The sequence below is a fragment of the Dromaius novaehollandiae genome, chromosome 20 (genome assembly GCF_036370855.1).
Source record: "Dromaius novaehollandiae isolate bDroNov1 chromosome 20, bDroNov1.hap1, whole genome shotgun sequence".
Lineage (NCBI taxonomy): Eukaryota > Metazoa > Chordata > Aves > Casuariiformes > Dromaiidae > Dromaius > Dromaius novaehollandiae.
Window position 1 is genome coordinate 5,848,767 of NC_088117.1, and position 26,170 is coordinate 5,874,936.

Here is a 26,170-nt window from a genome sequence, read left to right on the forward strand (position 1 = left end):
CTCTGCTCCAAAGGGGACAGTTAGATCAGGCAGACAAAGCACTGGAAAGAAAATCGAGGCACTGAGAGGTGAAGTGACTTGCTTTCAATGTCACAGCGGGCTGGTGGCAGAGCCAGCAAGAGGAGCTCTCTATATTGGGCTGCACTGTTGGGCATCCTGACATGGACACCCTCCAAGGGTAGGTGCATTGCCTTGGGCAGCATTGCTGTGTGGCTTCATTCAAATCCTCCGGCTCCCACTGATACCAAACCATCATGCAGCGATGGAAAACTGTGGCCTTGCACGTTGCTTTGAGCCAGATCCTCAGCTGGAGGGTACTGGCAGGGTTGCACTGTTGTGGGAATGACAATCTGAGGGAACATGTGCTCTGAGAAATGAAAACTACCTAAAGTTCTAAACACAGTTTTGTAGTGGATGCAGCAAGAGGGAAACTGAACCCTTACATTCCCATTATTGGCCTTCTCTGAGGATGTGCTTGGAGACCTGCAGTTCCAGGACAGCACTGTAGTTCTGCTGCATGTGATACCAGACAACAGCAAAATGAGGAATCTGTGAGATTGCTCAGACTTTGACAACAGGAATGCTAGCCTGATGCCCTGCTTTGCATTTGTCTGCTTTTTCCCACTGTCCTGCTCTCCAGCATTGCTGTGCCCCTGCTCCTGCCTCCCCAGAGCACTCCCTCTCTCCAGAGCCCAGCAAAGTATCTTCCCAGGAGGGGAGGGAGAGGAAGGCTGGTGCTCCAGCTCCTGCTCAGCAGTGTAGCAGAGCAGTGCAGCATGGCCACACATGGGGGGCCAGAGCAGCTGCATGCTGGGAGGGGAGGGGAACTCATGCTGGGGAGGAGAAAGATGAGGTTTGTGCCTCCTCCAGTGCTATTTCTTACTCTGGTGCAGCTGGTAAGCACAGCAATAGTGATGGAGAAGAGACACCATATTCTCATTTCTGTTTAGAAAGCCCCAAGCTCCATCTGACTAAGGGTCCAAAAAGTTTAATAAGGTCAGGATGCCTGGAGGTATCAGGATATTGATTCCTGTGCCTGCATTGTGGAAGATCCCAGAGACATCGCCTTGTTCTCTACACGGCCAGTCCCAGACTTGCTGCGCCAGTGCCCCTTGCCAATGGGGCAACTGTGTCTGGCTGCTTTGTTCATTCCCTGGATGTCCAATGCCATCCTGACTGCAGGAGGAGGCCCAGCATGCCAGGAGTCTGCACCGCCGGGGATGGGGGATCCGAGGGGTCAAAGATCAGATACACAAATAAAAGACAGGAGATTTTTCTAGGGATCCTGAAGGGATTAGCCAGAACTGCTAAAGTTACTGACTGCGAGCCATCCTGAAAGACAGGATCGGTCCTGTGCCAGTGGGAGAGGAGGAAGATTTGCTTTCACACTCTTCAAGGACACGTTGTATATCACCGGTTCCTCTGACCTTCTCCAACTGAAATGTTTGCTGCTCTGTTACATGTTAATAAAATGTTGGCTTTGATGAGTTAATGCCCTCTTGGGATTTGGGGGTGCTGGGGTGCTCTCATTAAAGAAGATGCAGAGCTTACCAGGAACTGGGTTTCTGCTCTGCAGCCTGGGAGCAAGGCTGATTAATACAAGCACAAACCCTTCCTCTGGCTAGGAGGTGGTTGGTACAAGGCTGGCCCAGGGCATGGTGGAGTAACAGAGAGACTATTTGCACCTGCCTGTGGACATACACCCCGAGATGGTTTGTGAAAGGATGCTCTGCCTCCACAGCTGCAGCCAGCCACCATGTCCTTTCAACTCCAATGGCTCAGGGGGAATCTCTCTTTGTATCCCAAACCCTCCTTCCTTGTCACCAGCCCAGCCCTTTTTCCATTGCTGCCCTGGATCTTTCCATCCTATTTTCCTTCTCTCACCTCCCTTTCTATCCCCTCTCCCCCACCACCTTTCAGGCTGGCTCATCTCTCTCTCTCTCACACACACACACACACACACACACACTCACACACTCAAGCATTCCAGAGCCACAGACCTGCCAGCAGATCCTGACTGCTGTGGGGCTGTGGGATGCCCTGTCACCTTCTGCTCCTCCACATCTCTCCTACCCTATTCCCCACTGATCTATTGCAGGGGACAGGTAACCTCAGCCAGAAAGATGGATGCTACAATTACATTCCCCTTTCCAGCAGCTCTTTCCCCTTGCTTCTTCCTGATGGAAATTGTGGGCAAGAAAAATCTATTATTACTCTCCAAATCATATCAAATATTTATCAGGGTAATTCTCTAGTTATCACCACCGATTGCAAGCCTTAGTCACGTAGTAAATCTTGTTAGTGTCATCCCTGGGAATGTGTCTCGTCTGTCTCCTCAGCTGAGTGCTGCATAAACCAGGCTGCCCCAGGGGAATGTAGCTTATGGGAAAGTGAGTGGCAAAGGAGGAGACGGAGGCAACCAAAGATGGTGTCAGGCTTCCCAAATCTCTTTTCTCCCAGGATGCAATACTAGGTCAGTTCAAGATGCAGCTAAGGGGAGGTCAGGCTTGTGGCATGTGGGAAGGGGAGCTCTGTTAGGCCACATCAGCTGATGCCTCCCTGACGTGCTAGATGCTGTACACGTAATAAGCTAGTTCCTAACCAGAAACTGCCCGAAATAGGCAAGGGTAAAAAAGAGGAAAGGTGTATTAACCTCCACAGCAGAGAGATGAAGTGAGTTACTCAGGGCCACACAGGGAGTCTGTGGCAGAGTCCAGAACTGAGATTAACGTCTGTGAGCCTGAGGCTAGCAGGTCAGTTACATGATTATTGCTCTTGGAGGACTGTGGCTGGTTTGAAACTGTGCTGTTCCCGGAGGTGCTGTAAGTCGGGGCAACCTTGACATCTCTGGTAGCCATGCCAAGGACTCTCCTCTTCCACCCGCTGCATAAAGGACTGGCAAATACAGCCACTCTAGCTGTTTTTTTTTTCTTGGTTGTTTTTGTTGGCACCAAAATGTTTCCAGATTGTACCTATTCTTAAACTCTCTATTGGGTCAGATCTGGACAGCTTGGAGACTTCAGCTCTTTCCTCCTTCTACCCCTGTGCACATAACTTATAGCTGCAAAGGGAAGAAATGAGCAGCAAATTTCCTCTGCCAGAACCAATCAATCTGGCACCTGTCATCAGCATCACAGCAGCTATAAAATATTTAATTTCTTAATGATGAATTGGCAGATTGTTTAAAAAAGACAACAAGGAAACAAAGAAAAGGAAACAGACACTCACAATCTGCAGTCACACTCTTTGCCAGGCTGAGGCTGTGGAGCCAATAGAAGAAATGTGTTTTTCCATCCAAGCTACCTGACAGTGTTGTCTATTAAAACCCTGCTTGTTGTTTTGTTTTTTTTCCAGTTCAGACAGTCATTGCACCCTTGACTTGCCATCCCGGGGCCCCTCCAGAGATTCCTGATGAGATTCAGCCTTCAGAGGAGTCTCTCTTCTGAAAGTAGAGAAACTTCTCGGTGGCACAGATCTTTCCTCCCTCAGGTGCTGATATGCCAATATAAACAAGGAAATAAGAATGACCGGACTGGGTCAGAGCAAAAGTCCATCTAGCCAAGTATCCTGTCTCTGGCAGTGACCAATGGTCATGCTTTAGGGAATGCATATGAATAGGTCAGTCATACAGTTCTGTTGTAGCCTCCAGCAATCTGCAGTGCAGGGAGATCTTTGTGGTTGCTAGCTCCTACTGGAATTTTCTTCCATGAACTTGCCTAGTCACTTTTTAAACTCCTGCAAACTTTGAGCATCCAAAAAATCTTGCCGCAAATAGTCCCAGCGTTCTACTACACACTGTGTGAAGCTGTAAATCTTATTTTGTTTTCAGCATATCACCTGCTAATTTAACTTGATGTCCGCAGTTCTTGCATTAAAAAGACAGGGAAAAATCATTCTCTCTTTACTTCCTATTACTTGGACATGTTTGGCTCACAAAATAGGCAGCAGCACAGAAATGACTGGGCTAATGGAGATGAGAATCAGTAAGTCTGCAGTGGATAGTCTCATTTCACAGGATATGTCAGCTTGGAGCGTGCCCAAGCTAGTATCGTCTGCCTCTGGTACCCCTACTTGCAAGCTTAGTGGGGAGCCTGAGTCCGCATCCATATTACGGTCTATTTGCAAATCTTTCGCATTAAGGGGAAGGGGACGAGTGTCCACAGCCTAAAAAGCAAGAAGGAGTGTTGCAAAGGGAAAGTTTTGCAGGCAGAAAGACCCTCTGCTGAAGTTGCACGAATTACTTAAAGGACTTAAAATAACATCTCTTTGTCCCTATGTCAATTTATACCCATTCCACTTGCACCTTAAGATAACCAGATTTATAGGCAAGCAAACTGTCTAGACAAAGAGTTCCTTTTACTGTAGCCTGTTCTGGTGGGCTTTATTGCAGATTTAAAGATATTTGTTTCTTTGTTTGTTTAAGCTTTAAGCTGTATTTCTGGAACCTTTTAATGAAGAGGGAGTTATATGGTTTTGCTAAAGCAAATGCAAAATTTTAGCCATGATAGTTGCAGAGAAAAACATGAAAATAGGAGTTCTAAAGTCTCAGAAAAAACCCTCCAAAACCCTGGAGAGAGGAAAAGGAAGTGAACATTTATTATTTATCACTGTTTATTATTTTTAAATCAATCTCATGATTTGAAGTAGTGACGCTCTGCAGTGGTGTGACCAAACCTACATGATTCATCTGGGCTGGGGGAGCTTGCTGGAAGGTTTGGCAGACGCAAGTGGGTGGTTGCCAGCTTGCACACGGAGCCTTCGTGCTCCCTCCTCTGCCTCTCCACGTGGTGCTGGGGAACGAGGGCTCTGACAGATGTCCGTGGGGGGATCGACTGGTTGTGCTGAGCCTGACTGTGGCTACCCTGGTTTCAGTATGGGATAGTAATGTCTGGTAGACAGCAAGTGGAAAATAACTTAGCTAAGAACAGCTCGATTCACTGGGAGATGTCTGGAAGAGCCCTTGGGCTTTGTCTGCTCCAGTGATTTGTTCTGGCCCTAATGCAGACATCCTGTTTTAACAGGCTCACAAAGGCTCCCGGTTGTCCTGGTAGGGCTTAACCCTCTCTGAAGAAGGGTCAATTAGCAGCAGTGCCCATCACCACTGGGAGCTGGTACGTGATTGCAAACTGCTGCTTCAGACCTCACCCCCTGCTTGGATGCAGCTACTATAGGGCAAATTGTGGTTTGCCCCCCTCCCATGCAACGTCTCCAAGCCGCAAAAGGATGTTGCTACGTGCACCAAAGCATAGTGCACTCCTAGGGGCTGGTTGTTTTGGCACAGGGATGAGATGAAATCAAAGGCCTGTACTCTCATGTCAGACAGCTCGTTTTCCTCTTAACTCTGGATCTGTGTCTCCTGCCGATGGTGTTTAAAGAGAAGTTGCTACATTGATCCTGTCTAATATCTCTTTGAAAGTGTTGAATGGAAAACATCCTGCTTATCTCTAATCAAAGCTGTGTTTTTCTCTGCCTCTGAGCCAAAACACCGCAAACAGACTTGGCCCTTCCGGCAGTGCTGGATGCTGAGAAGGCACAGGGCTGCCTGCCACCTTTTTGGGCATGGGGAGCACTTGGAAACTGTGCAACTGGGCAGCAGGTTTTTTTGGGTATGCAAAGAGAACGCAGAAAGGCAGCAATCCAGCAATTCCTAGCTAGGTGGTAGCTGATTGCAGCATAGTGAGTCTAAAGGGGGATCTCTTTCCAATCTATTAAAATAAACTACAACACCAGCAAAATTTGGGAAGTGTGACTCAAAGCGGAGGATGGAAGAGGGATAGGGCTGATTGGTAGCTAAACACCCACAGCAAGAGAGCATCCAAGCAAAAATACTTGCATCCTACTGTTGTCAACGAGATTTCAAATTAAACATATGCTTAAGTACAGAAGGGACTAAGAGAATAGTTGGTTACAGGAAGTTTTTGGCTTTCAGTTGCAGAAGGAATATGTTATGGGAGGTGTCCTTTGGAGGAATGTTGCCCTCTCTACCATAGCACCTCTTCCATAAAACTTTAGCAAAGAGCATGAGGTTAAATAGACTCTGTTTTCCTTTCCTCCTCGTCACCCAAAGCCAGAGCAGAGGGCCGGCCTGCGGGCGTTCCTCCTCACTTGACTCCTTGCCAGGCACGCCTAGCTGGAAAACTTCCTCCAGATGGAGCAGAGTAGAAAAGGTAAGAAAAAGCAGCAAAGGAAGAAATGAAAATGTATGAATGCCCCTAATTTTGACTGTGGTTTTGCTGCTGTGTAGACCACTGTAAAATGAATGTAAAATAGTGTGATTCCACTCTAATAACTTTTTATATCCATTTGCACTGGCATAAATTTCCTCTGAGTAGAAATTTTTGTCAGGATCAGGTTTAGGCAGATTCTTGGTTTTATTATTTGATTGAAAGAACCTACTTTCTCCCAAATATCTTTTTTTCATTAAAAAGTAATAACTCAGCATGGCCAACCAAAGTGATGTAGTGTAGTGAGTGTAATCCAGCTGGAGCATTTTAGTGTTAGAGGAAAGAATAAATATGGGGCAAAACTATGGTTCCAAAACTAATTATTCCAGTTTTCAGTCAAAATAGTTTGGTTCTGTTAGTTTGCTAAAAAGTCAAAATTTCTGTGAAAAAGCTTTGACCGAAGAGGATTTCTGGCTGAATTTCTCCCAGAGATCACCTTCCCCTCTGGCTTTCCCACTGTCATCCTACCTCATCCCTCTGCTTTTTCTCCAGTTTTCATAAATATAAGTGCTGGCGCATATCTGTGGTGGGCTGGTGATTCACCCCCTTGCCTTCCCATCTCCAAGGAAAGCTGAGGCTGCTGCAGAAGTGTGGCCGGGAAGAGCAGCGTCCTAGCAAAGTCCATCTCCCCCCCAGTCCCTCCCTATGGGTCGCTGTTGTCACCTCCAGCGATTTCATGGAGACGCCCAGCGTTGTTCGAAAGCCACGGCCCTGGGAGCCATGTGAACAGGAACCTGCTGGCCACTGGTTTAAAAAGAAACATGAGTCTCTAGTGATTGTGAGTGTGGAGAAGACACTTGAAAAGACAAGACAGACTGTATGTAAAGAGAAACGACATTTTACGTCGGGGGGATGGTGCCTGCTCCTCACAAGCATCTCAGGGAGCTGGGAAAGGAGGGCTGCCGCATTAGGGGAAGGGACTGGACAACGGGGACAGAGCGAAATGAACTTCCCCGGGGGACTCCCGGGCCGCAGGGCAGCTCGCAGCTGCAGATCCCCAGAGGAACTTCGGCGAGTTCCATCCACGGAGGGAGGAAGCGCTGCTTTTCCCCCCGATCCTGGTGCGCGGCGGTGGTGGCCAGGCCTCGCCAGGCCCAGCCCGGCCCCGCGGCGGTGCTTCCCCTGCAGCAGGTGGCACCGGCTGCCCCGTCAGGCGGACCCCCGGCGGGGAGCAGGGGACTCGGTTTGATGCCGTGTTGGAGGTAGGCGCCGCCGGCTGCGGGTGGGCACTGGGTGGGGACGGGCCATGCGGGCGCGCTGAGGTGAGGGGAGGGCGGCATGGCGGCCCGGGCACCCCAGGCCCTGCCCTGGCGTTTGCGGCCCACTCTCGGGGGCGCCTAGCAGCAGCTAGGCTGTGCCGGAGGCCCCGGCCCGGAGGTGCCGCTGGGGGCTTGGCTAGGCCTCGGTTGCGGCCTCCGAACAGGGAAAGGCAAAGGGGGACGGGGCTGCGCCTCCTCAGGGGCTGGGGCACGGCAAGGGGCTGCCGCTGCAGGGCTGTGCAGTGAGCTGGGCTCACGGGGGCCTGTGGGGGCTCGGCGTCGCCAGCGGGGACTGTCCTCCACGCGGGCTGGGCTCCTCCTGGGGGAGGCTGTAATTCGGGGGATGGAAATGCCGCTGTGACTGACTCCATCTGGGGGAGACCTGACTGGGGAGGGAGGTTTTGGAGCACAAGGAAAGGAGCCCTCCCCCCCCAACCCAAAGTTTTAAGGCTTTTTTTTAGTCCTCCTGGCAGGCCTGAGACACACGCAAATGCAAATCCTTTCCTGGGAGATGCAAGGACCTGAGGGGTCACCTGTGAGGGAAATGAAGGCAGGGAAATGGAAAGAGGCTGAGCAGTGCCCTAGCGTGGGGGAACGGGGAGCACGGATCAGGCCTCCGTGCTGCAGAGTGGACAGGGCAGGCCTGTGTTTTACCACAACTTCCAGCGGAGGAAAGCCCTTAAACTCGAGCAGGATGAAAAAGCAGGGGGCTGGGACCTTTGCTAGATGTCCTGCAAGCAGTCAAGCTTCAGGTATCCTTAGGGTCAGGGCTGCGATGAAGAGGAGGCTGCAGCCCACCTCTGGATCCCCCATGGAAAAGCTATTTCAGGGAGCAGCTATTGCAGGCGCCGATTTAAGGATTTGCAGACCTCTGTGCGAGCCCCGGCAGGCTCTGCAGCTCTGTGCGCCCCAGCACGGCCCGCCAGCAGTGCACCCAGCGTCGCACACCCTTCTGCTCCCGGACCTGACCCCTCCTCTCACCCCACTTTCTGCCTCGCTAATGCTTTATTTTCCACCTGCGCTGTGGAGACTGCAAAAGCCAGAACTAAGGGCTTGTGAAGCCAGGAGTACCCTGTGCTGCCACAGCAGGCAGGGCAGAAGCAGAAGGCGTGTGCATAGCCTGGATGTATGAGAGCCATCGGCTCTTCCTGGGCCAGTTTGTGCACGTGGATCCTGTGTGGTTGTGGGTCTGCCTTGACGGCTCATTTTTGCCTTGCAGAATAGGTCAGAGCTGGTTAGGCTCCAGGGCCTGCTCACCTGTCTTGCTTGTAAGGCTCAGGGTAAAGAGAGGCTAGAACTGCAGAGGGCAGGATGAACTGCTGAAGCTTTGGGCCCAGAAAGCTGAAATCAGAGCAGTGGGAGAAAACACGAGGACTGAAGGACGGTTTTATTTGGAGTCGTGCCCTGGAGCATACTGGGGGAATGGGAACGGGTGGCGTGCAGTGTTAGCACCATGGCGAGGCAGGACCTGTGATTACAGCAGAGGGCACACGAAATCAGTCTGGCTCCAGAGTGAAAAAGCTGCAGCACCCTGAGGTGCCTTTTCCCATTGGGGTGCCAGACATCAGCAAGCAAAGGAAATGCAGCGATGCCTGCGTCCCCAAGCACCCTGACCTTCCCATGCTGTGCAAGGTACAGGAGACTGCTGCTTTCTCAGCCCAGCTGCTGGATGTCCCCATTTCCAGCTCCGCGCTCCCCTGGGGTGGCCTGGGGACCATGCCACGCATACCAGTCACTGCCGCCGTCACTTATTGGGGCACTTTGCAGCTGTCACCGTAGGTGCTGTCAAGGCTTCGCGACGCCGTTTGCTGGTGTTGTTAATGAGCGCTTTCTCCCATGGACTTGCTTAACAACGTGGCACAGTGCCTGCTGACAGGAGCTGAGGACCTGCCACGGCTGGAGCAGGGCTTATTAAACAGAGAGAAGGGCCTGCTGGGAAATTTCCATGATGAGGAATTTTTCAGGCAAAATAGAGGGCAGCGTAGGGCAAAATCTCCATTTTCCACTCCATGGCTCCTTTGGTGGGGGACTAGGTTGTTTGCGTCCCCTGTTTGCTCGAGTGAGTCGAGCTATTTCAGTGGCAGCAGCACCTCCCCAGCCTGCCTGTAGGTCCAGATGTACGTGGAAACAGGGCTGCTTCTGGTTGTAGCTGGCAAGAAAAACCCTTTGTGTGAGAGGGGATGAGAGCGATGGCTGAGCTAGCACCCAACTGGCTTTGTGGTCAGAGATAGATTGCTTTTGAGCTGATCCTGCCTGGAAGCCAGAGCTAGACCCTCTCAGATCTCACTAGCCTTTGATGGCCCTGTGAGACGGGATGATTTCAGTCCTGTATGTTGAACAGTGTCGAGCCTGCTGAAACATTTTGTCTCTGGCTTTCACCCCCAGTTTCGCACTGCACCCTGGCTCTATAGCCATGGCCACATAGGGGCTCAGAGGCCTCTTTGGAAAGGGAATGTGTCCTGCCTGTCTCACCCCTCCACAGCCCCATGCAATCATCTGTAGGTTTTCTATGCAGCTGCTTAAAGATAATGCAACGCTGGCAGAGGAAGATTAAAGCCCATGTCAGCATATGCCAGATGCAGGCCTGCCCAGCTGATGCCCGTGTGTGGCAAGGTGGCACAGGGGCGGCTGCAAGGGAAGGGTGCTCGTTTCAGGTTGGGTGCACACCCTGCAGGGGTGCTCCCTGCAAACTCCCCCATGAATGCGTCTGTGGGTCCTTCAGGTCCATGATTACACACCTTCCTTAAACCATGGCAAGCTGAAGTAATACTGTGCTGGCCTTGGCACCTCCTGGTCTCGCAAACTGAATTATAATATAGCCATTGAGCTGACTTTCTGCAAAGCATGGAGCAGTCACACATCTGTGCTCTAGAGAGCATCCCGGCATGGGGCTCTCCTGTGACCACATCTCGGTGCATGCTTACGTGTAGATGTGGCCGGCACAGGACTTCCTGCCCTGGGCCACCTCCTGGGCAAGCAGGACGGTCAGTGCCAGGAGCTGGGACGTGCGGTGTCCAGGGACGCCCAGGGACACTGCGTTTAGCTCGCCAGTTCCTTGCTGCCTCCCCGGCCCCTGCAAGTTCTGGCAGTCTGGAGCGTTTCTGCAGTGCGTACCGAAAGCACAAGATGGCACTGCAGGAGCGCAAAACCGGCTAAGCCTCCTCTGCAGCTCAACCGGATTTTTAACCCCTCCGTGGAGGCGAAGCTGCTGCAGGCACAGTGGCTTTCCAGGGGCAAGGTGTGCAAGGGAGGCCGGCGAGGGGCCGTGACGCCCAAGTGGTTTGCTGCCCCCGCTGAGGACACAGCCTGGAGTGTGAGCCGCCGGCGCTTGCTACGGGAGCACCTGATCTCCTTGGGAAAGGAGGAACCATGAGCACAGGTAGTGCCACAACATGGGCCTGAGCACGCATTCGGGAACTGGCACCACGGGGACTGGGGTCTGCCCAGAGACTCCCTGAGCTGGTTTCTTCCAAAATGCATGGTAGATGTTTTGTGCTATGGCTCCTCACAGCTGTACGCGGGGTTCACTGGCCTTGGTGTGCCTCATGCCTGTCTCTGCACAGGCCCAGGTGGAAGGGCCTAGGTGTGCTTAGCCTGCACAGGCCACCCTGCGAAGGGCCTGGGTGTGCTTAGCCAGGTGGCAATAGAGCTCTTGGGCTAGTTTGAGCAGCAGCATCTGTAGGCACAAAATGCATCAACCTAGGACCACTTAGGGAAGCTGCCCTCTTCCCTAGGCTTGCTCAGACCCTACTGCTGCAGCTTAGTCTGGCTTTGCCTCCTGAGCTCCTGCAGGCAGAGACAGTCTTCAAATACACACCAGTCAGAAGGAAGTCCTAGTGCAGGTCTTGCATGATAATACCCTGCTGGCAGCAGCTGGGTTTTGGGAGAGCGCAAATGAATCTGCAAGTCTGCTAGTTCCTGAAGCTTCTGATCCTCTGGCTGAAAACCAAGGAGAGCCATAGAGACAAACAGAAAGACTGCAACATATTGGGCTTTTTTTTGTTTTCTGGAATAGTCCATGCAGGAGAGAAAGTCTCCTCAGAAATATTTGTTTATGAGAATCCTAGTATTTATCTAATCTTTGTAGAAAACTCCTGCTGAACTAAAGAGGGATAAAACCAGCAAGTTCTGCCCAAAATATTGCCAGATCCTGTAGGAATCTGGCAGAGCGCAGTCCCCTTGAATTATCTAGTGGGCACAAGGTGGATGGATCTGCTTTTCCTCCTCCCATCATCCCCATAGGAAAAAAGTTCTCTTTAGCAATTTTCCATAAGTAGCAAGAAATATCTCCAGAAGAAAATGCACAGAATTAAGAGAGGAAGTTAAAAAAAAAAACAAAAACAAAACCCTCTTCCAGAAGAGGAGAGGGACTGAGGGGTTTTGGTTTGTGCAGCTCTCGTCCATCTCTCTGGATGGAGCACTCTTTGCTTGATATCTTCCTGTTTTAAATCCAGCTGATTGATTTTCTTTCTCTTTCTTCTTTCACGTTTGTTTATTTTAATAAAGATAGATTTTTTTTTGGAAACCTAAAACAAAATATTCTCCTGTCTTCACCTGCCCTCCTGGCACTGAGTGCGGGTGGTTATTTCAGTGGTTATAATTTGATTTCTGCCTCTCCTGCTGGGCTGATGTGAGAGAAACAATATTTAGAGTTGATTTTCCTTTATTTTTTTGGTGGGGGAAGCAAGGGAAGGCAGAGGCTAGGAGTGGTGTGGGAAGAAAGAAGGAGAATCAGAGGGAGTGCACTCTCATTTTCTAGGCCATTTTTTTTCCAAGTTTGCAGTCTCTGATGGACAAAAATCCCAGTATAGCTCAACTAATCAATTGCTCTCTGAAGAACAGAAAATGGCTCATGTCTTTAGGTATTTTTATGTTATTCTTGGCCTGCTGCAGTGACTCACAGCAGCTGCTCTGTGCCAGTGAGTTCAGGTTTCTAGCCTATTTGGGAGGAAGAGAATTGTGATAATCTCCAGTTTGCAAGTGGGGAAACTGAGGCACAGAACTAAATGGACTACTCTCCCTTCAGATCACGTGCACAGCTGAGGAAGGCATATAGCATAGCACTAGGGACTGATTTCCAAACCCAAGATACAATCAGCACTCACAATCCAGACCACATTTGCAGCAGCACTCAGATCCCAATTAAACTTCAACAAAAGTAGATGTTTACCACTGCTTAGCAGCCAGCTTTTCTCCAGTGATAATACTAAGCAGCAGATTTTCAAAAGAGTTCAGCTACTCCCCATTTCTTGGAGCTTTTTAGGGAAAAGCGCCTGTTTTTAGGTTTGAAAAGGAATGGCTTTTTCTTTGCCAAAAATGTAGCCCTTCATTTCTAGGCATGGAATTAAAAACATAATCATCACTTATTTCTAGCTTCTATATGAGTAGCGTCCCTCATATCTCTTTTGTTCACAGTTTTGCTGGTTTCTGGGGACAGGGCTAGTGATGGTTTCTGTGTGTACTGAAGATAATTGCTCTGCTAAATAATTTTTCCTCCTTTAAAATATATATCAAGATTGTCTGCTGCATAGTTTGTTTCCTGCTGTGGAGACAAATACTTTAATTAAGAGGGAAAAGGAAAAAAAAAGTATCACACAGAAAAAGAAAAAGCTTCTGTGAAAAGAAACTGGAAAGGTTTGAGAGAAGTAGAACAGGGCAGAGAAGTCCTTGGGCAGGCAGGAGGCACGCTGCCTGGGTGAGCGTGCATACCTGCACGTGCTGTTGTCGTTGTTTTGCTAAATGCAAGGAACCAGGTGCTGGTGAAAACCCAGAAGCAGCTCAGTTGCATTGCATCGAGCAACCAGAGACCTTCCTTGAACTGCCTGTCCTCGACCTCCTACAGGTCTGTCTGCTCACACCTGCATGCAGGACAGAGGCTAGAGTTTGCTATCAGACTCTCCCCCCTCTCTTTTACTGACAGCAATAGGGAAGAGGGCTGGACCGGGCAGTGCTCGAGGAGGTTAGGAGCAGCTTCTGGCAGGTCCAGGTCAGGCTGGAGGAAAGAGCAGCACCTGCGTGCCTCTGCTAGCGGCAACGATGCCTGGAAAGGGGCTCTTGGGAGGGAAGGACCACCACTGGTAGCTGTGGTGGCATGCCTGGCTGTGCATGGCCCCCATGAGCACGTGCCCCTCTCCTCACATCTTGCATCATTCCCACCCAGGGCCTGCTCTGTGAGCCAGGCAGATCCCCATGCAGCTGCAAACACTGACAGGGGGATTTTTCTTCCCAGCCAGCAAAGCAGAGAATAGGAGCAGGACACCCCAAAGCTGTTTCCCAAGGGCTGATCAGAATCACAGCCCCTGGAAAAGGCAGTAGAGGCAGAGAACAAGGTGCCTTTGTCAACACTCCTAGCACTCCTTGTACCCCATTGCCCTCCCCTGGCTTTAGCATGCCCTGAGAAAAGCCCAGCAGAAATTTCCTGGTCAGAAGAAAGGAGCAAGAGAGTACCTAGAAGTTGCACTTCAGGGCTGGCATTAAATCCAGGGACAAATTAAGGGGATGGGAAGTTGCAAGTATATGAATTGCTGCTCAGTCCTGAGGATTTGCTCTCTAGGCCTGATTGGAGGCAGTCAGCATTGTGCCTAGTTTTGCCTGCAAAGTGCAACAGAACAGGAGAAAGAGACACCCCATTTCTAACTGAAAGCCCAGCGTGAGTCTGCAAGGAAAGAGAGTTCTCCTCTTCCTTGTATTTCTAAGCAAAGGAACCCATCCTTCAGCCGGAGAAGGACACACACACTCAGCCCGCTCATGGCTTCACACCTAGAGTGGGCTTGCAGCCAGAGCCTCCCTATACTGCATCTTAAGATCTTCCTGGAGAACAGTCCCCATTCCTTCCCCTGAAGCCCACACAGAAAAAAACCCCTCCTTTCCCAAAGCACATCAGGCAAATCCGGACCTCCCTTTTAATGCCAGCTCTAATGCACTGCAGGTGCTGCCCTTAGCTGGGTGATCACCCGAGCTCCCTGCAACGGCCCAGGTGAGCAGCAGACACATGGCCTGGGTTTCAAGGGGCAACCTTGGTTCAGCTGTGTGGCAGGGAGCAAGGAGATCTGCTTGGATGAATTAATTAGCCTTGCAAAGCTAAAGTTTCAGGCCAGAGGATAGGGGGAAGGAGAAAGGGGGTGAACTGAAAGCACCACAGGGCACTTTCCCCAGCTGAGCAGGGATTTGTATCCCCTGCTCACAGAGGATAATTAGATGATTGCCATCAGATGGGTAAGCTGAGCTCTTACTTTCTGCACCATCCCTTCAAGAGAGGAGGATATTATTCCTGTTTTTTACCATCCTGAGCCAGCAATTGTCTATATGAGCTGCCGTGCTGTCCCTATATAATTAAGACTGTCAGTCAAACTCAGGCACCTAAACACTACAAACTCCCTGGCTTGTGAGGATTGATTGCAGGACTTTATTGCTTTGCAGGCAAACCAGCCTTTTTGTGGACTCTCTTTTCTGTTGTTAGAGGAACAAACTGTAAGGCCTTAGGAAGGGAACGTCTCTGTGAAAGATGTCTCAGGTGCTTAGTGGACTTGCTAGGTGTGTCCACAGCATCCTGTGCAGGCAGGTGGGAGTGAGCCCAATGCTGGACACTCCCCAGTGCTGAGTGGGGGTGGTGTAGCTGTGGTTAGTGCACCTCTGATCCTGATCACTGTGGTTGGTTCAGAGCTTACTTCTGGGGCTTGGGACATGGCGGGGGCTTTCCTGCGGTGACCTGCAGAAGATGACCTGGACATCTGTCTCATGAGGGGTGTTCCAGTTTATCTGTTGCCTTGACTGGCAGGAGCACCCGGTAAAATGACAAGTGAAGGACTTGACTCAATATGGCCGTTCTTCTCTTTGCATGTGGGTCTCAGTGGGCTGGCAGGCAGTGTGGTAGGTACCAGGGCTATATGGACTGAGGCATGGTGTCTGGAAGTCTAGGCTTAGGGGCCAGCCAGTCTGCCTGTCTCTGAGAAAGCTCTGGGCAAAAGCCTCATGGCACAACTCCTTATCACCCCTATTTTGATTGATGAATTGTCTGTTTTTTGCAGGATGTGCATGAAGACAGCATGAATGCCAGATCTCTAGTGGGGAAACTCTCCTTGGCTTTTTTCCAGTGGAAAAACCTGGTGATATTGCTGTTTGTGGGTAAGAAAACTTCAGTCCATGCTGAGCCCTAGGATCTTGCTGTGCTAGGAGCTGCAGAGGGGGAGAAGCCCCTCCAGGCCCCGGTATCTTCACTGGAGGCCTCCCCAAAAATGGAAGGTGGTGGAAGAGCAGAGGGAGGAGATCTGTTTCCATAAATCAGACATGCACAGCCCTAGGTGTCCCTAAAGGCTGAGATGAGGGGCATTTGTGAACTTTTATGTGTTCCGGACAAGAAAAGGTGGTTGAGAAGGGACCGTTTCCCTGCTTCCCCCGATTTATGCTAGTGTGCCTGGTGCAAGCATGGGCCCAGAGGTGCAAGAACGGCGGCAGCAGGCTGGCTTCTCGGCCCTTTGCCATTGCACCGAGGGCTGGCTGCTGTCATCCTCATTTCCAGGGAGGATCAGCAACCAGACTAGGGGCCCAGGTCACAGTGCCCTCCTTTAGCTCGGTATCTCTCCACTGGTTGTGTTTTCCAAAAGTTGAGCCTCATCCTGCAAACGCTCCCACCACAGGCAGCTTCCCCTGTGTGGAGTCGTTCTCTTCTCCTGTGGATCCTGGCACAGGCATTGCTCTTTGATTTGTCATTAATAAAACCGAACTTCTCCTGAGAGGCTTTAGCTGTGCCTGTTTAGGGTATATTTTTAGGAAATTAAGTCATCTTGGATGTCTTTGGGGGCATGGAGAGAAGAAAAGCATCTTAAAAGGTGACTTTTTTTCCAAAGTGTAAAAATCTCTTTACTGTTTTGCACAACAGTAAAACAACCAAGTGCTGATTCACTGAGTTCTCCCCTACATCCCCCTGCAAATGCTATCTCTAGCAAGGACGATAAGGACATACTTGCAGAATAACTTCTTTCAAAAGTGTTCATACTGGGAAACACCAGTTCAAGGCCTGCATCCACAGTGGTATATGTGCACAGGGCTGTGGGAGGCTAGAACAGGGTTAACCTGCTTCTGTTTGTGTATGTGATACACAAATTAAATTCCTCTGTGTGTGTGTGGGAGGTCTAGCAGTCACCCTCTGATAAATGCCGCTGCGCTCTTTGCAGGATTAAGGTCCAAAGGTGGGTGTTTACCTGGGTTGTGTGTATGTGTGTAGCAACCCAACAGTAACTGGCCTGATGAAAGCCTCTGTGTGGCATGTGTAGGAGGTCCAGCAGAGACCCACTGCTGCAGTACCTGTATGAGCGTATGTAACTGCTTGTGATCTCCCTCCAGAAAGAAAACCAATTCTAATTTCATACCATCATTAGAAAGGCTGATTGTTTGTCACAGAAAAAATCACTGCTGCTTAATGACCAAGATACAACCATTGTCATTTTCATAAAAAAGAAAGAGCCATCATGGTGCACAGTAATGTAATGACTGTTTCGTGGTACAATATGGGAAGCACTGAGAAAAGTCAAATTAAAAGTCTTTATCTCCAATCAGAACAATATCTTTACTAATGTTTAAAAGCCCCAAAGAAAAAGCAAAACTAACACTGGAAAATCCGTATCCTCCCGTCCTCCATTTGGCGTGAGCCCACAGACAGCGCTGTAAAGCTAGTGGGAGGAATGGGCACAGTGGCCAGCTGGCTGAAGTGACAGAGAGCTGAGCCTTTTGTAAATGAAAGCTCCCCATGGGTCGCAGAGGAAATCCTGCCCTTTCTCCCAAGTCAAAGCTCTTCCTTAGGGCTGCAACAGTGTGTCTGGGTTGTCGATTCCTCATATTTCAGGCCCTGCAGGAAGCCTTGCAGTTCTGTTCTCCCACAGATGCCCTGAGTTTTTGATCATGCACATGCTCAGATATCCTGAGCTCTTCTTCTCTCTGTGGTTCCCTGTTAGGCCCATGACCTCAGCAGACAAGGGCAGTAACCTGCTGATAGAGATCCTTGTGGACCTTTGATTAGATCTTTGCTGCCCCATGCCTCTGGGAATGAGGCGTCGGGTATAGGTAACTGGGCAGGTAAAATCAGTGATTGCTTTGGACGTGTTGGCAGAAGGCTGTAGAGACTCTCTTACTGCCTAGTCAGCCTGACTTGGGGACAGTATCTTCCACTTTGCTGAGATGCTGTAAGAGGAGCTCCCAGAAGGCATTCAGCAGGCCTGGCACCGGCATTTTTATGTACCTGTTGTGCATACTGAAGTGATGGCTGTCTGCTGTGTCCAGTATGTAGACCTGTGGCCATGGAAGAAGCAGGGAGTGTGCCAAGGGGCTGAGGGCTCACCTGGCTCAAGGAGCACTGCAGTCAGTCCCTTCTCTTCTCTGCACTATCACATTTTGCAGATTGATGTGAATGATCGCTGGAGTGCTAGGAGTCTTAGAGCTTGCAAGCTATCCTTACCTGCTGCGACACAGGATCGTGTATTTACTAAGGTTCATTACTAGAAGGCCTCATTTAATTCTGGCTAGCAAGAGGCTGATTCAAATACAGCCACTTGGAGGCTCCCATACTCTGGAGCAGGGTCTGCTGGTCTTCAGGTCTGATGGCTGGAGGGGCTCCAGTGATGCTGTCTGGGGGGAGAGATCCTGTGGGCTGTTCAGTGGGGTGGTTCTAGCTGTAGTGATGTTGCTGTGAAACTGCGTGGCCTGTTTCAGCCTCTCCATTGCCTTCAGCAGGTCTGTATGTGCAGAGCCTATACTACTCTGTGATGAAGTCACGTGATAGTCAGGCAGGGTAAGTTATCTTTTCTCCTTCCCTTTTCTGACCTCAATGCTACTGTGGTCTGGGCAAATGGTGGGGCATGTGGAGGAGGAACAATTTGTCATTGTGGAAGGAAGAGGCAACCCTTCTTCCAAAGTGACGCAGCAAGATGATGAGAATGGATGAGAAACAGCTCCCCCAGTATGGCATGAATCCTTGGGGGTTTGGAGGACTGTGTTCTGCCTAGCAATGACTTGAGGGCAGGACAGACAGAAATTGCGGGATGAAACAATAGTGATGAGACTGGCGATGTCTTAGCTAGACTATGGTAGAGACCACTGTCAGAGTGTCTTGTGGCCATCCCACAGTGATCTTCATTGCATGTCCCTATTTGGAGGCATGAACACGGGTCACCTGAGGCCACTGGTTTTCTAAAATTTGACTGGTCAGGGCCCTGCACAGCTTGACTTAACTTTGACATTGGCTCTCCAGAGATCTCTTTCTACCTAAATTACTCTATGATTCTGCTGAGCAGATATGGAGCTCTTTACATGTTCTTTGGAGGGGGCCTGTTTATGGACAGATATGGTCAAGAGCTCAAATCCCTCCTGCATCTTGGCATCCTGGACTGCTTTCAAAGACCTCCTGAAAAAGAGGTGGCTGGAAATGAGCTCTGTTTCTTTTCAGGAAGCGCCTTGGTGCTTGCAGGAGACGCTTTGTGTGGAGAAAACCTTTTCTTGGAAGGTTTGTCAATTATGCTTTTAGTCTGGGGAATTTTGGTGAGAGATGACTCAGTGCTCAGTGGCTGCTGATGGGTGGAGACTGGCAGGCTGGACTTTATGTGCATGTATGCAGGAAAGGAAACAGCTAGTTTGAGCTCACTGTTGCACAATGGCATCTTAGCTCCATTACAAGTGAGTCAGCAAGTCAGCAGAATGGTGCAATACATGCGTGTGTAAAATTTCCTCTGAAGGACAGAGAGGAAGAGATGCACTGTTGAAGTGGTCAGCGCACAGGGAGGAGTGGGCTTTGTCATGAAGTGAATGAATAAATGAAAGTGAAAGCATAACTGGAATTGTATGCCATCACTGCTGCTCAGAAGGTGGGTTAGAAACAGTGAGCAGTAAGAATTATATTTAAAAGATGTGGGTCATTTCTGGGAAGTATTTCAGGATAGCTCAGTAGCTTTCCAAAGCCCTTCATCATTCAGCCTGCTTCAGATGTGTTAGTCCTTGTGTCTGATACTGCTGTGAGTGCTCCAGTCTTCCCTGAACTGCTGGTGCTCTGAATCTCTCTTGGCAGGTTTGAATCTCACTGGAAGCCTTTCCTGACCACCAAATCCTTATACTCACTTATGGACAGGCCTTTTACAAGAGAGCTTGAAAAAGTTCTATGGCTCCATAAACTTCCTTTTGGGCTACAGAGCTCAGGTATTGCAGTGCTCTGCCTTCAGTGTTATAATGTTGTGGATGGACACTGTGCAGCTGAAGAGCCTCTTCCTGATGCAGCTTCCCTGAGTGCTGCAGAGGAGATGGAAATATAGCTGGGCACCAGGGTTTATGGAGGGGGGCTAGGCTGAATGGTTGGGATGGCTTTGAGGAAAGGTCGTAGTCCATGATGGTGATAATGGAGGAAGGGGATAGTGCTTTAACTCCAACTTCTAGCTGTGCTAAGAGGGATGGAAAGAGGAAGGTTGACAAAAATGCTCTTATGGGTGGAGCAAGACCCATTGCAGAAGTTAACAAACATCAACTGGGAGGGAATAACTGCGTTGGTACCCCTTGCTGTTTTCAATGTGAGGTAATACAGACTGATTTCAATTGCTCATAGCGCTCATCCGAGGTAACTTGTCTGTCTTTGCGTTGAAACAGACTGGGCAAATTCAGCTGGGGAATTACTGCTTATGGTAACTTCTGACAAAGCAGGGCGGTAGCCAACTTCTTAAACTGAAGATACACCTCAGTGTGCAGATTGATCAGATTCGAGTGCTTCTTCCACAAGGCAGTATCAGGGCCTTTCATTCCTGAATCATTCCTCTTGGGGACCTTACTATTTGTGCAGCATCCAAAATGAATGGAGAAGAGCTAGCCTAGATGGCATCCCTGCCCCAACGAGTGTACAGAGCATGCCCTTTATGTGGAAAAAGGCCTCAGTATTGACAGTGTTGGGTGGATGGCTGTGACAAGAACAGTGTTTGATCAGGCTCTCCCATGTAAAGTGTCCTGGCACTTTATGGAAGGGTGAAACCTGGCTCTTCAGAGCCTAAGGAAGAAAAGAGTTCTCCTGTTGGCCATGGTGGGGCCACTTTTATCCCTTGAAGATAACTCTTCAACTACCTCTTGTCTTTCAGTTCTCTCTGCTTTTGCCACATTGCAGCTTCTTCCACAGCAGGAGTTGCCTGAACCCTTTGAGCGGTAGGGAGACTGGGCTGGGGACGGGTGCTGGGAGAGCAGGAGTGCGAGGGAGGTGGGAGGTGGTCTGAGAGCCCTGGCTGCTGAAGCTTTTCAAAGTTATCTCTCTTATTCCTCAATTTCACGGTCCTTTCTGCCTCACTCCTTCTGACACTCATCTCCTCTCTCAGTGGGTTTCTCTTTCTATCCCTTTTAAATGTGCCCTTTCAAGCAGCTCTCATACTGATGAACTTAAGCTGCTAGATCCACACCTCCTCCCTTTAACTTCTGTCATGTCCTGATCTCTGTTCTCAGTGTTGCCCTGTCCCATCCATTTTCTCTTGTTCTAACTCCATCACAAATGTGGCAGTCCAGGGCCTGAAAAGTTATATGCGTCCCTTCGTTCTGCCTGCCTACATTCAGAGAGAGCAGGAAGTGAAATACACTGTCTGCTGCAGCTATCGGAAAACTTTTGAGTTTGGAAACCCTCTTCTTTCCTGTCATAAGCACACATTAAATGAAATTTTCTGTGGCCTTTTGCTCTCTCTCTTCCCAGTATACCATGTGCCTCAAGCAGAGGTTAACCCTCCAAGTTAAGAACTGCTGGTCTACTGGGCATCCCTACTTGACTTTCTCTTTCCATTTCCTCTGTGTCATGTGTCCTCCCTCTCTTCTAGCTGACTAGAGGTCCCACTTAATTTTACTAGCATGTCGATGACACTCCATTGCTGTATGCTCACTAAGATAAGTCCCACCTCTATGTGTCTGGGACACAGCCAGAATCCTACTAGTCAGGGCTTCTCTGCTCTGATGCTACCCAGGGAGTTACTTGAGGGCATCAAACAAGCCCTCAGGGATGCTCCTCTAACCTGACGGTAAAACTTACCAGGGAAGGACTTAATCTCTTGGAATCTATTCTTTTGCCAGCTTACAGTGCCAAAGGTGTATTGTGGTCGGCAATGGGTACTCCATCCATGGCCAACACTTTGGGAAGATGATCGACTCTCACCATGTTATCATAAGGTACTGAATTCTTACTAGAACCTAACATTTAGACAGAGACTGAGGAGTGATAATGTGCATGTGTCTTTCTTGCCTGGCAAATGTAACATCTAGGATCCATCAGCTCAGGTAATCTAATGACTTTCTTGCAGTTCATGGCCAATCACTGCAGGAGTCAGAATTTATAGCATACTCACTCACAGGTATGTTCCCTGGGGGCTGGGTAGCCAGCTTCAGTGGCCCACTCAATGGAGTAGCAGGCAATCCCAATGTTACACGACTGGTTTGGGCCTTGACAGTGCCAAATCTTTGATTTCATTGCAACCTTATATGCATTTTTACTCTGACTTGGGAAAGTCATTTAATTTCTGTGTGCCTCAGTTTCCTATCTGAAAAATGGCAGTTTTCTGCCACCACTGCCTGCCGCTTTATTAAGGGGAGGAAGTATTCATACATCTGTGTGAGGTACCCAGTTCTGTGGAACCAGGTCATAACGTTGGACCATAACGTGTATCCATTTCCTCATGAGAGTTCACATGGCCCATCTTGCATTTGACAGCACACAGCTGCTTCCATGGTTGGAAATAAGTGATATTGAAACTGCTCCAGGGACAAATCCTGCTGTTCTGTCTTTGATTCTCAGATTAAATGATGCTCCAGTAAAAAAGCACAAGAAAGATGTGGGTGAGAGAACCAGCATCCGTCTCTTCTTCCCTGAATCGGCTCTGCCCAACCCTCTGGAAAACAATGACAATGAGACACTGATGGTGTTTGTCCCATTCAAGCCACTGGATTTCCTCTGGCTGAGGGAGGTATTGCTGAAAACAAGGAATAAGGTGAGATGTTTTTAATGAGGGAAGGTTGAAACTGAGTTATCTGGAATGACATGTTCCATTGCTTTAATAGTCATGTATCCCTCAAATATTTAATGAGCTGCACAATGGACTGAGACTTTATTTTTCACTAATTAGAAACACCCCAGTCTCAGCCACGTTGCAGATAGGTGCACTGGCATGAGCAGAAGAGACCTGGAGTTTCTTTGCTCTGCCAGACTATCAGTCCTTCTGAGCACCCAGCTAGAGCAATAGATTGCAGCTAAGTCAGGGATCTTTATCATAGCACTGTCTTGTGTGCATGGGCATGCCTTGTATCTCTCTCTTTCTCTCTGCCTTTCCCTACAGACAAAGGTGGGGTTTTGGCGCCAGCCCCCTTGGGAATGGAATGGGAATGTCTCCCACCTACGTATTCTCAACCCATATGTCACCTATGAAGCAACGTACAAACTCCTGCAGTTGAAAACGTGGAGTAGGGTATGATATCACACTGCAGAGCAGACAGACAACCATCAATATTCTGTGTCTTGTCTAATACCTTACTGCTTGAGTGCCACACAAGAGGAATCTTGGACAGCAGAGTTGGGGAAAGAAAGTAGGCCCATTGATTAGATTTGCGAGTCCCTTCCCTAGTAAATGCAGTCTTTCCCTACGGCATGATATTACAAGTTTTGATCACTGCTCCTACCAAAAAACAGAAGACTTTTCCAACCTGTCACAACACTGCAATGTTATTCATGCTTAGTGCACCATTCCTGTCAGTCTGCCCCATGACCCTTTACCATTCTGCATTCAAATCACTTTTTAGAGTTACACTTCTGTCCAGAATTCTAGACATCACACAGCCTGGTTCCCTGTTGTGACAAGCAGCTTTGTCATATAAGCCCTTTCACATATGTTCCTAGGCTTTCCCTGTCTATAGACCATTACTGATAATTAGCTAGTGTAAAATGAGAGGAATTTTGGTTGGCGTTCCTTAAAACACTCAAGTCTAACAGAATTCTGGCCTAAGGCTAGCTTTTATGCCCACTGCTTCTAGAACACAAATTTCCCATTCACTGCATGGTGAAGGATTATTTCATTAATGAATCTAATGATACCTCGTCTTTGGTCCTGACAATCTTGGTGATGGTGCTGTGCAGTCTTTAGTTAGCTTTAAGCCTGCCGGGCACCATCAGGACGTTTAAAATCTGCAACAAATCCAAGAGAAGCTTGAAGGCCTGATGTGGCAAAGTAACCTTTTCTGAGGTCATACAGTAACTCTTGGCCTGGACTGAGACTATATGCCAAGTCTCCTGACTGCTGAAGAAATGCTGTTAAAAAGCACATTTCTCCGCTAAAATTCTTGAAAGGTGCTAAGTGGGACAATCCAGGTGGGGAATGTTAAGTGCTCAGTTAGGCTTGGGGGACCAAGAGCATGCTCAGCTGCTCCATGAGGTTACTGTTCTGCTCAGTCACAAAGCTTTTAATTCAGTGTGTGAGTTTGTACATGGACATGTTAGCTTTACATGAACAAAGAACATTTTTGTAACGTAGGCCAAGGACAGGCATTTAATGCTGGGATTAGAGATAAGGCACCACATGAAGGCCTCCAGTAGAGAATACATGTAAAGAGGCACATGGAAAAGAAAGAGATGCAGAAACCTTGTACAGGCAGGCTCCGTCATGGATGTGGCTTTGTCAAAAATGCTGATTCCTTCCATCTGAAACCTTTTGGTTTCCATGGAACGCTGTGTTTTAGCATCCCAGAGGTCACATTCTCCTGGACCCTCATTTTCTGCAGCACCTTCCCAGAAGATGCTGCTTGCTTGAGTTCTGGGAACACTGTCCAGGCATCTGTCCTGTTTTATTTATGTTTTTTTTTTTTTTTTTTTTTGTGCAGTGTGGAGGAAGCTACTGGTGCCAGTTGGTTGCTGATGTCAATATTGTAAAAGTAGGAGTTTGAAATGTTTAACAGCTGTTCTCTCTTTTCTCTTCCCAGAGATACGCCACCACGGGAATCATTGCTTTGAACTTAGCCCTCCATATGTGCCAAGAGGTCAACATTGCAGGCTTTGGTTACCCTGGCAACCATGACAATGCTACGCCAATACATTATTACAATATGGGTCGCTCACGGGAAAAAGAGGTAGTAAATGCATCCTCTTCAAACTAACGTGTTCTTCATAGTGGAACTTAGCAGACAAAGCTAGAACTCAGATATCTGTGAGCTCTGGTAGCTATCACCAGCATTACCCATGGTAATTCCTGTTGGGACATGCCAGGAGAAAGAGTGCTTTGTTCCCACAAAGGACCTTGAGCGCAGATACAGGCTTATTCAGTGAGCCTTTTACCTGTCCTTGTTTGGTGACATGGGTCCTGCCCAGCCCTATCAGTGGAAGCTGGGTCAGAGGGGATAGAGGGTGTTTTGGGGAGCATGAGGGGCATTGTAAGAAATAAGCTGTAACTCTGGCTCGCTTGTCTCTGCAGCTGTTTCAGCACAACCTAACTGCTGAGAGGAACTGGCTGCTGAAAATGATCAAGCAGGGGGTGATTGCTGACATAGCCAACCCTTCCTTCCAGGCCCAAAACCACTGAGATGCTGCTTGCTGTCCTCCTGCAGACACTGCTGGCTGTCCCAGCTGGGCGTTGCCTTTGTTCAAGGTTTTTTTTTGAGCAGAAACATCCTGTTCCATGTGGGGTGGGAGATGAACCCTGGGAATGAGAGCACTTGTCCTTTCCGCTGCTGGCCTCCAGCTTTCACCACTGCCTGCTGTGGTGGAGGATGAGATGTGTCATACAATGCTTCTGCCTTGGGTAATCCCCTCCTGTTTTGGAGATGGCCATCCTTTGCTTGCTGGTTATTTGTATAAAGCACCCAACTGGGATGCTAAGTCAGTCCCCAGCCCCTGGGTAAGGGAGGGTGACAGTGCATTGTGCGCCTTGGGATTTCAAACTCCTTCCTAAGCAGATTGGAGTGAGAGACCCAGCAGTTTGGAAAAGGACTGGGCTGAACACTCAGAGATTTCAGTCTTACTAATTGTTGGGAAATGTTCATGTCTGCAGGATACACTGAGAAAGTGGGAATTTTTGTTTTTCTGTTTGAGAATAAAAATGCTTCTGATTTCGAGGAGTGTCTTTGGTTGGCACTGTCTTGTGTGAGGGGGATTTCTGGTGGGGACAGGTGAGAATTACATCAGCATCGCCTCTGAGATCTTTTCATGGCTTCATGACCCCATGTAATCCTGCTTTCTTCCTCTTCATGGTCTCCATAGCTCAGGATGTTTCTTCCAGCCAGTTATGAGCATGGAGCCAGCCTGCCAGGTCTATTTTGTGTGCTAAAGATCTTCCACATTTAAGAAATCCCTTCAAATTTCCACTTTGTCTGTGGCTGACTCCTGTTCACATTCCACCTCTGGCACCCTATCTTTTGGGTCAGAAGCCAGCCCTTTGATCATAGGTCTCAGCCTCCTTCCAGGATGCATCTAGGTTATGTCTCCTCTTCTTTGCTTCTCTCATTGCTATTTTCTTCGCATCCTGCTATCGTCGTAAGTCCATCTCAGTCGCTGCCTCACTAAAAGGCTGTCTCTAACTGGAAAAAGAATTTGATGTTAATATAATGGCTATGTTGGTATGATACCTTCTTTGCAGACCCTTCAGCTGGGTGCTCATTGAGGTGAAGGATCTTCTCAAGTAACTCTTTGAAGACATGTTCTAAGAGTGGGGTTGGCTT

The 26,170-nt window shown here is 49.0% G+C and overlaps 1 protein-coding gene across 1 annotated transcript; it reads left to right on the forward strand.

Moving 5' to 3' along the window:
* Window positions 1-7,381: 7,381 nt before the first annotated feature.
* Window positions 7,382-25,567, forward strand: LOC112991387 (CMP-N-acetylneuraminate-beta-galactosamide-alpha-2,3-sialyltransferase 4-like). The gene is made up of 11 exons (XM_064524044.1): window positions 7,382-7,426; window positions 15,511-15,607; window positions 18,206-18,266; window positions 18,921-18,977; window positions 19,536-19,663; window positions 20,584-20,647; window positions 21,551-21,646; window positions 22,269-22,461; window positions 22,807-22,935; window positions 24,440-24,586; window positions 24,928-25,567. The coding sequence occupies exons 2-11, from the start codon at window positions 15,529-15,531 to the stop codon at window positions 25,033-25,035; spliced, it is 1,062 nt and encodes a 353-aa protein (XP_064380114.1). The 5' UTR covers window positions 7,382-7,426; window positions 15,511-15,528; the 3' UTR covers window positions 25,036-25,567.
* The last annotated feature ends 603 nt before the right edge of the window (window positions 25,568-26,170 follow it).

Excerpts from the sequence above, each read along its gene's own strand:
- LOC112991387 (XM_064524044.1), top strand. The coding sequence starts at position 15,529 with ATGAATGCCAGATCTCTAGTGGGGAAACTCTCCTTGGCTTTTTTCCAG. Across the intron at positions 20,648-21,550 it reads TTGCCTGAACCCTTTGAGCG|CTTACAGTGCCAAAGGTGTA; the intron begins GTAGGGAGACTG and ends TTCTTTTGCCAG. Across the intron at positions 22,462-22,806 it reads TGCTGAAAACAAGGAATAAG|ACAAAGGTGGGGTTTTGGCG; the intron begins GTGAGATGTTTT and ends CTTTCCCTACAG.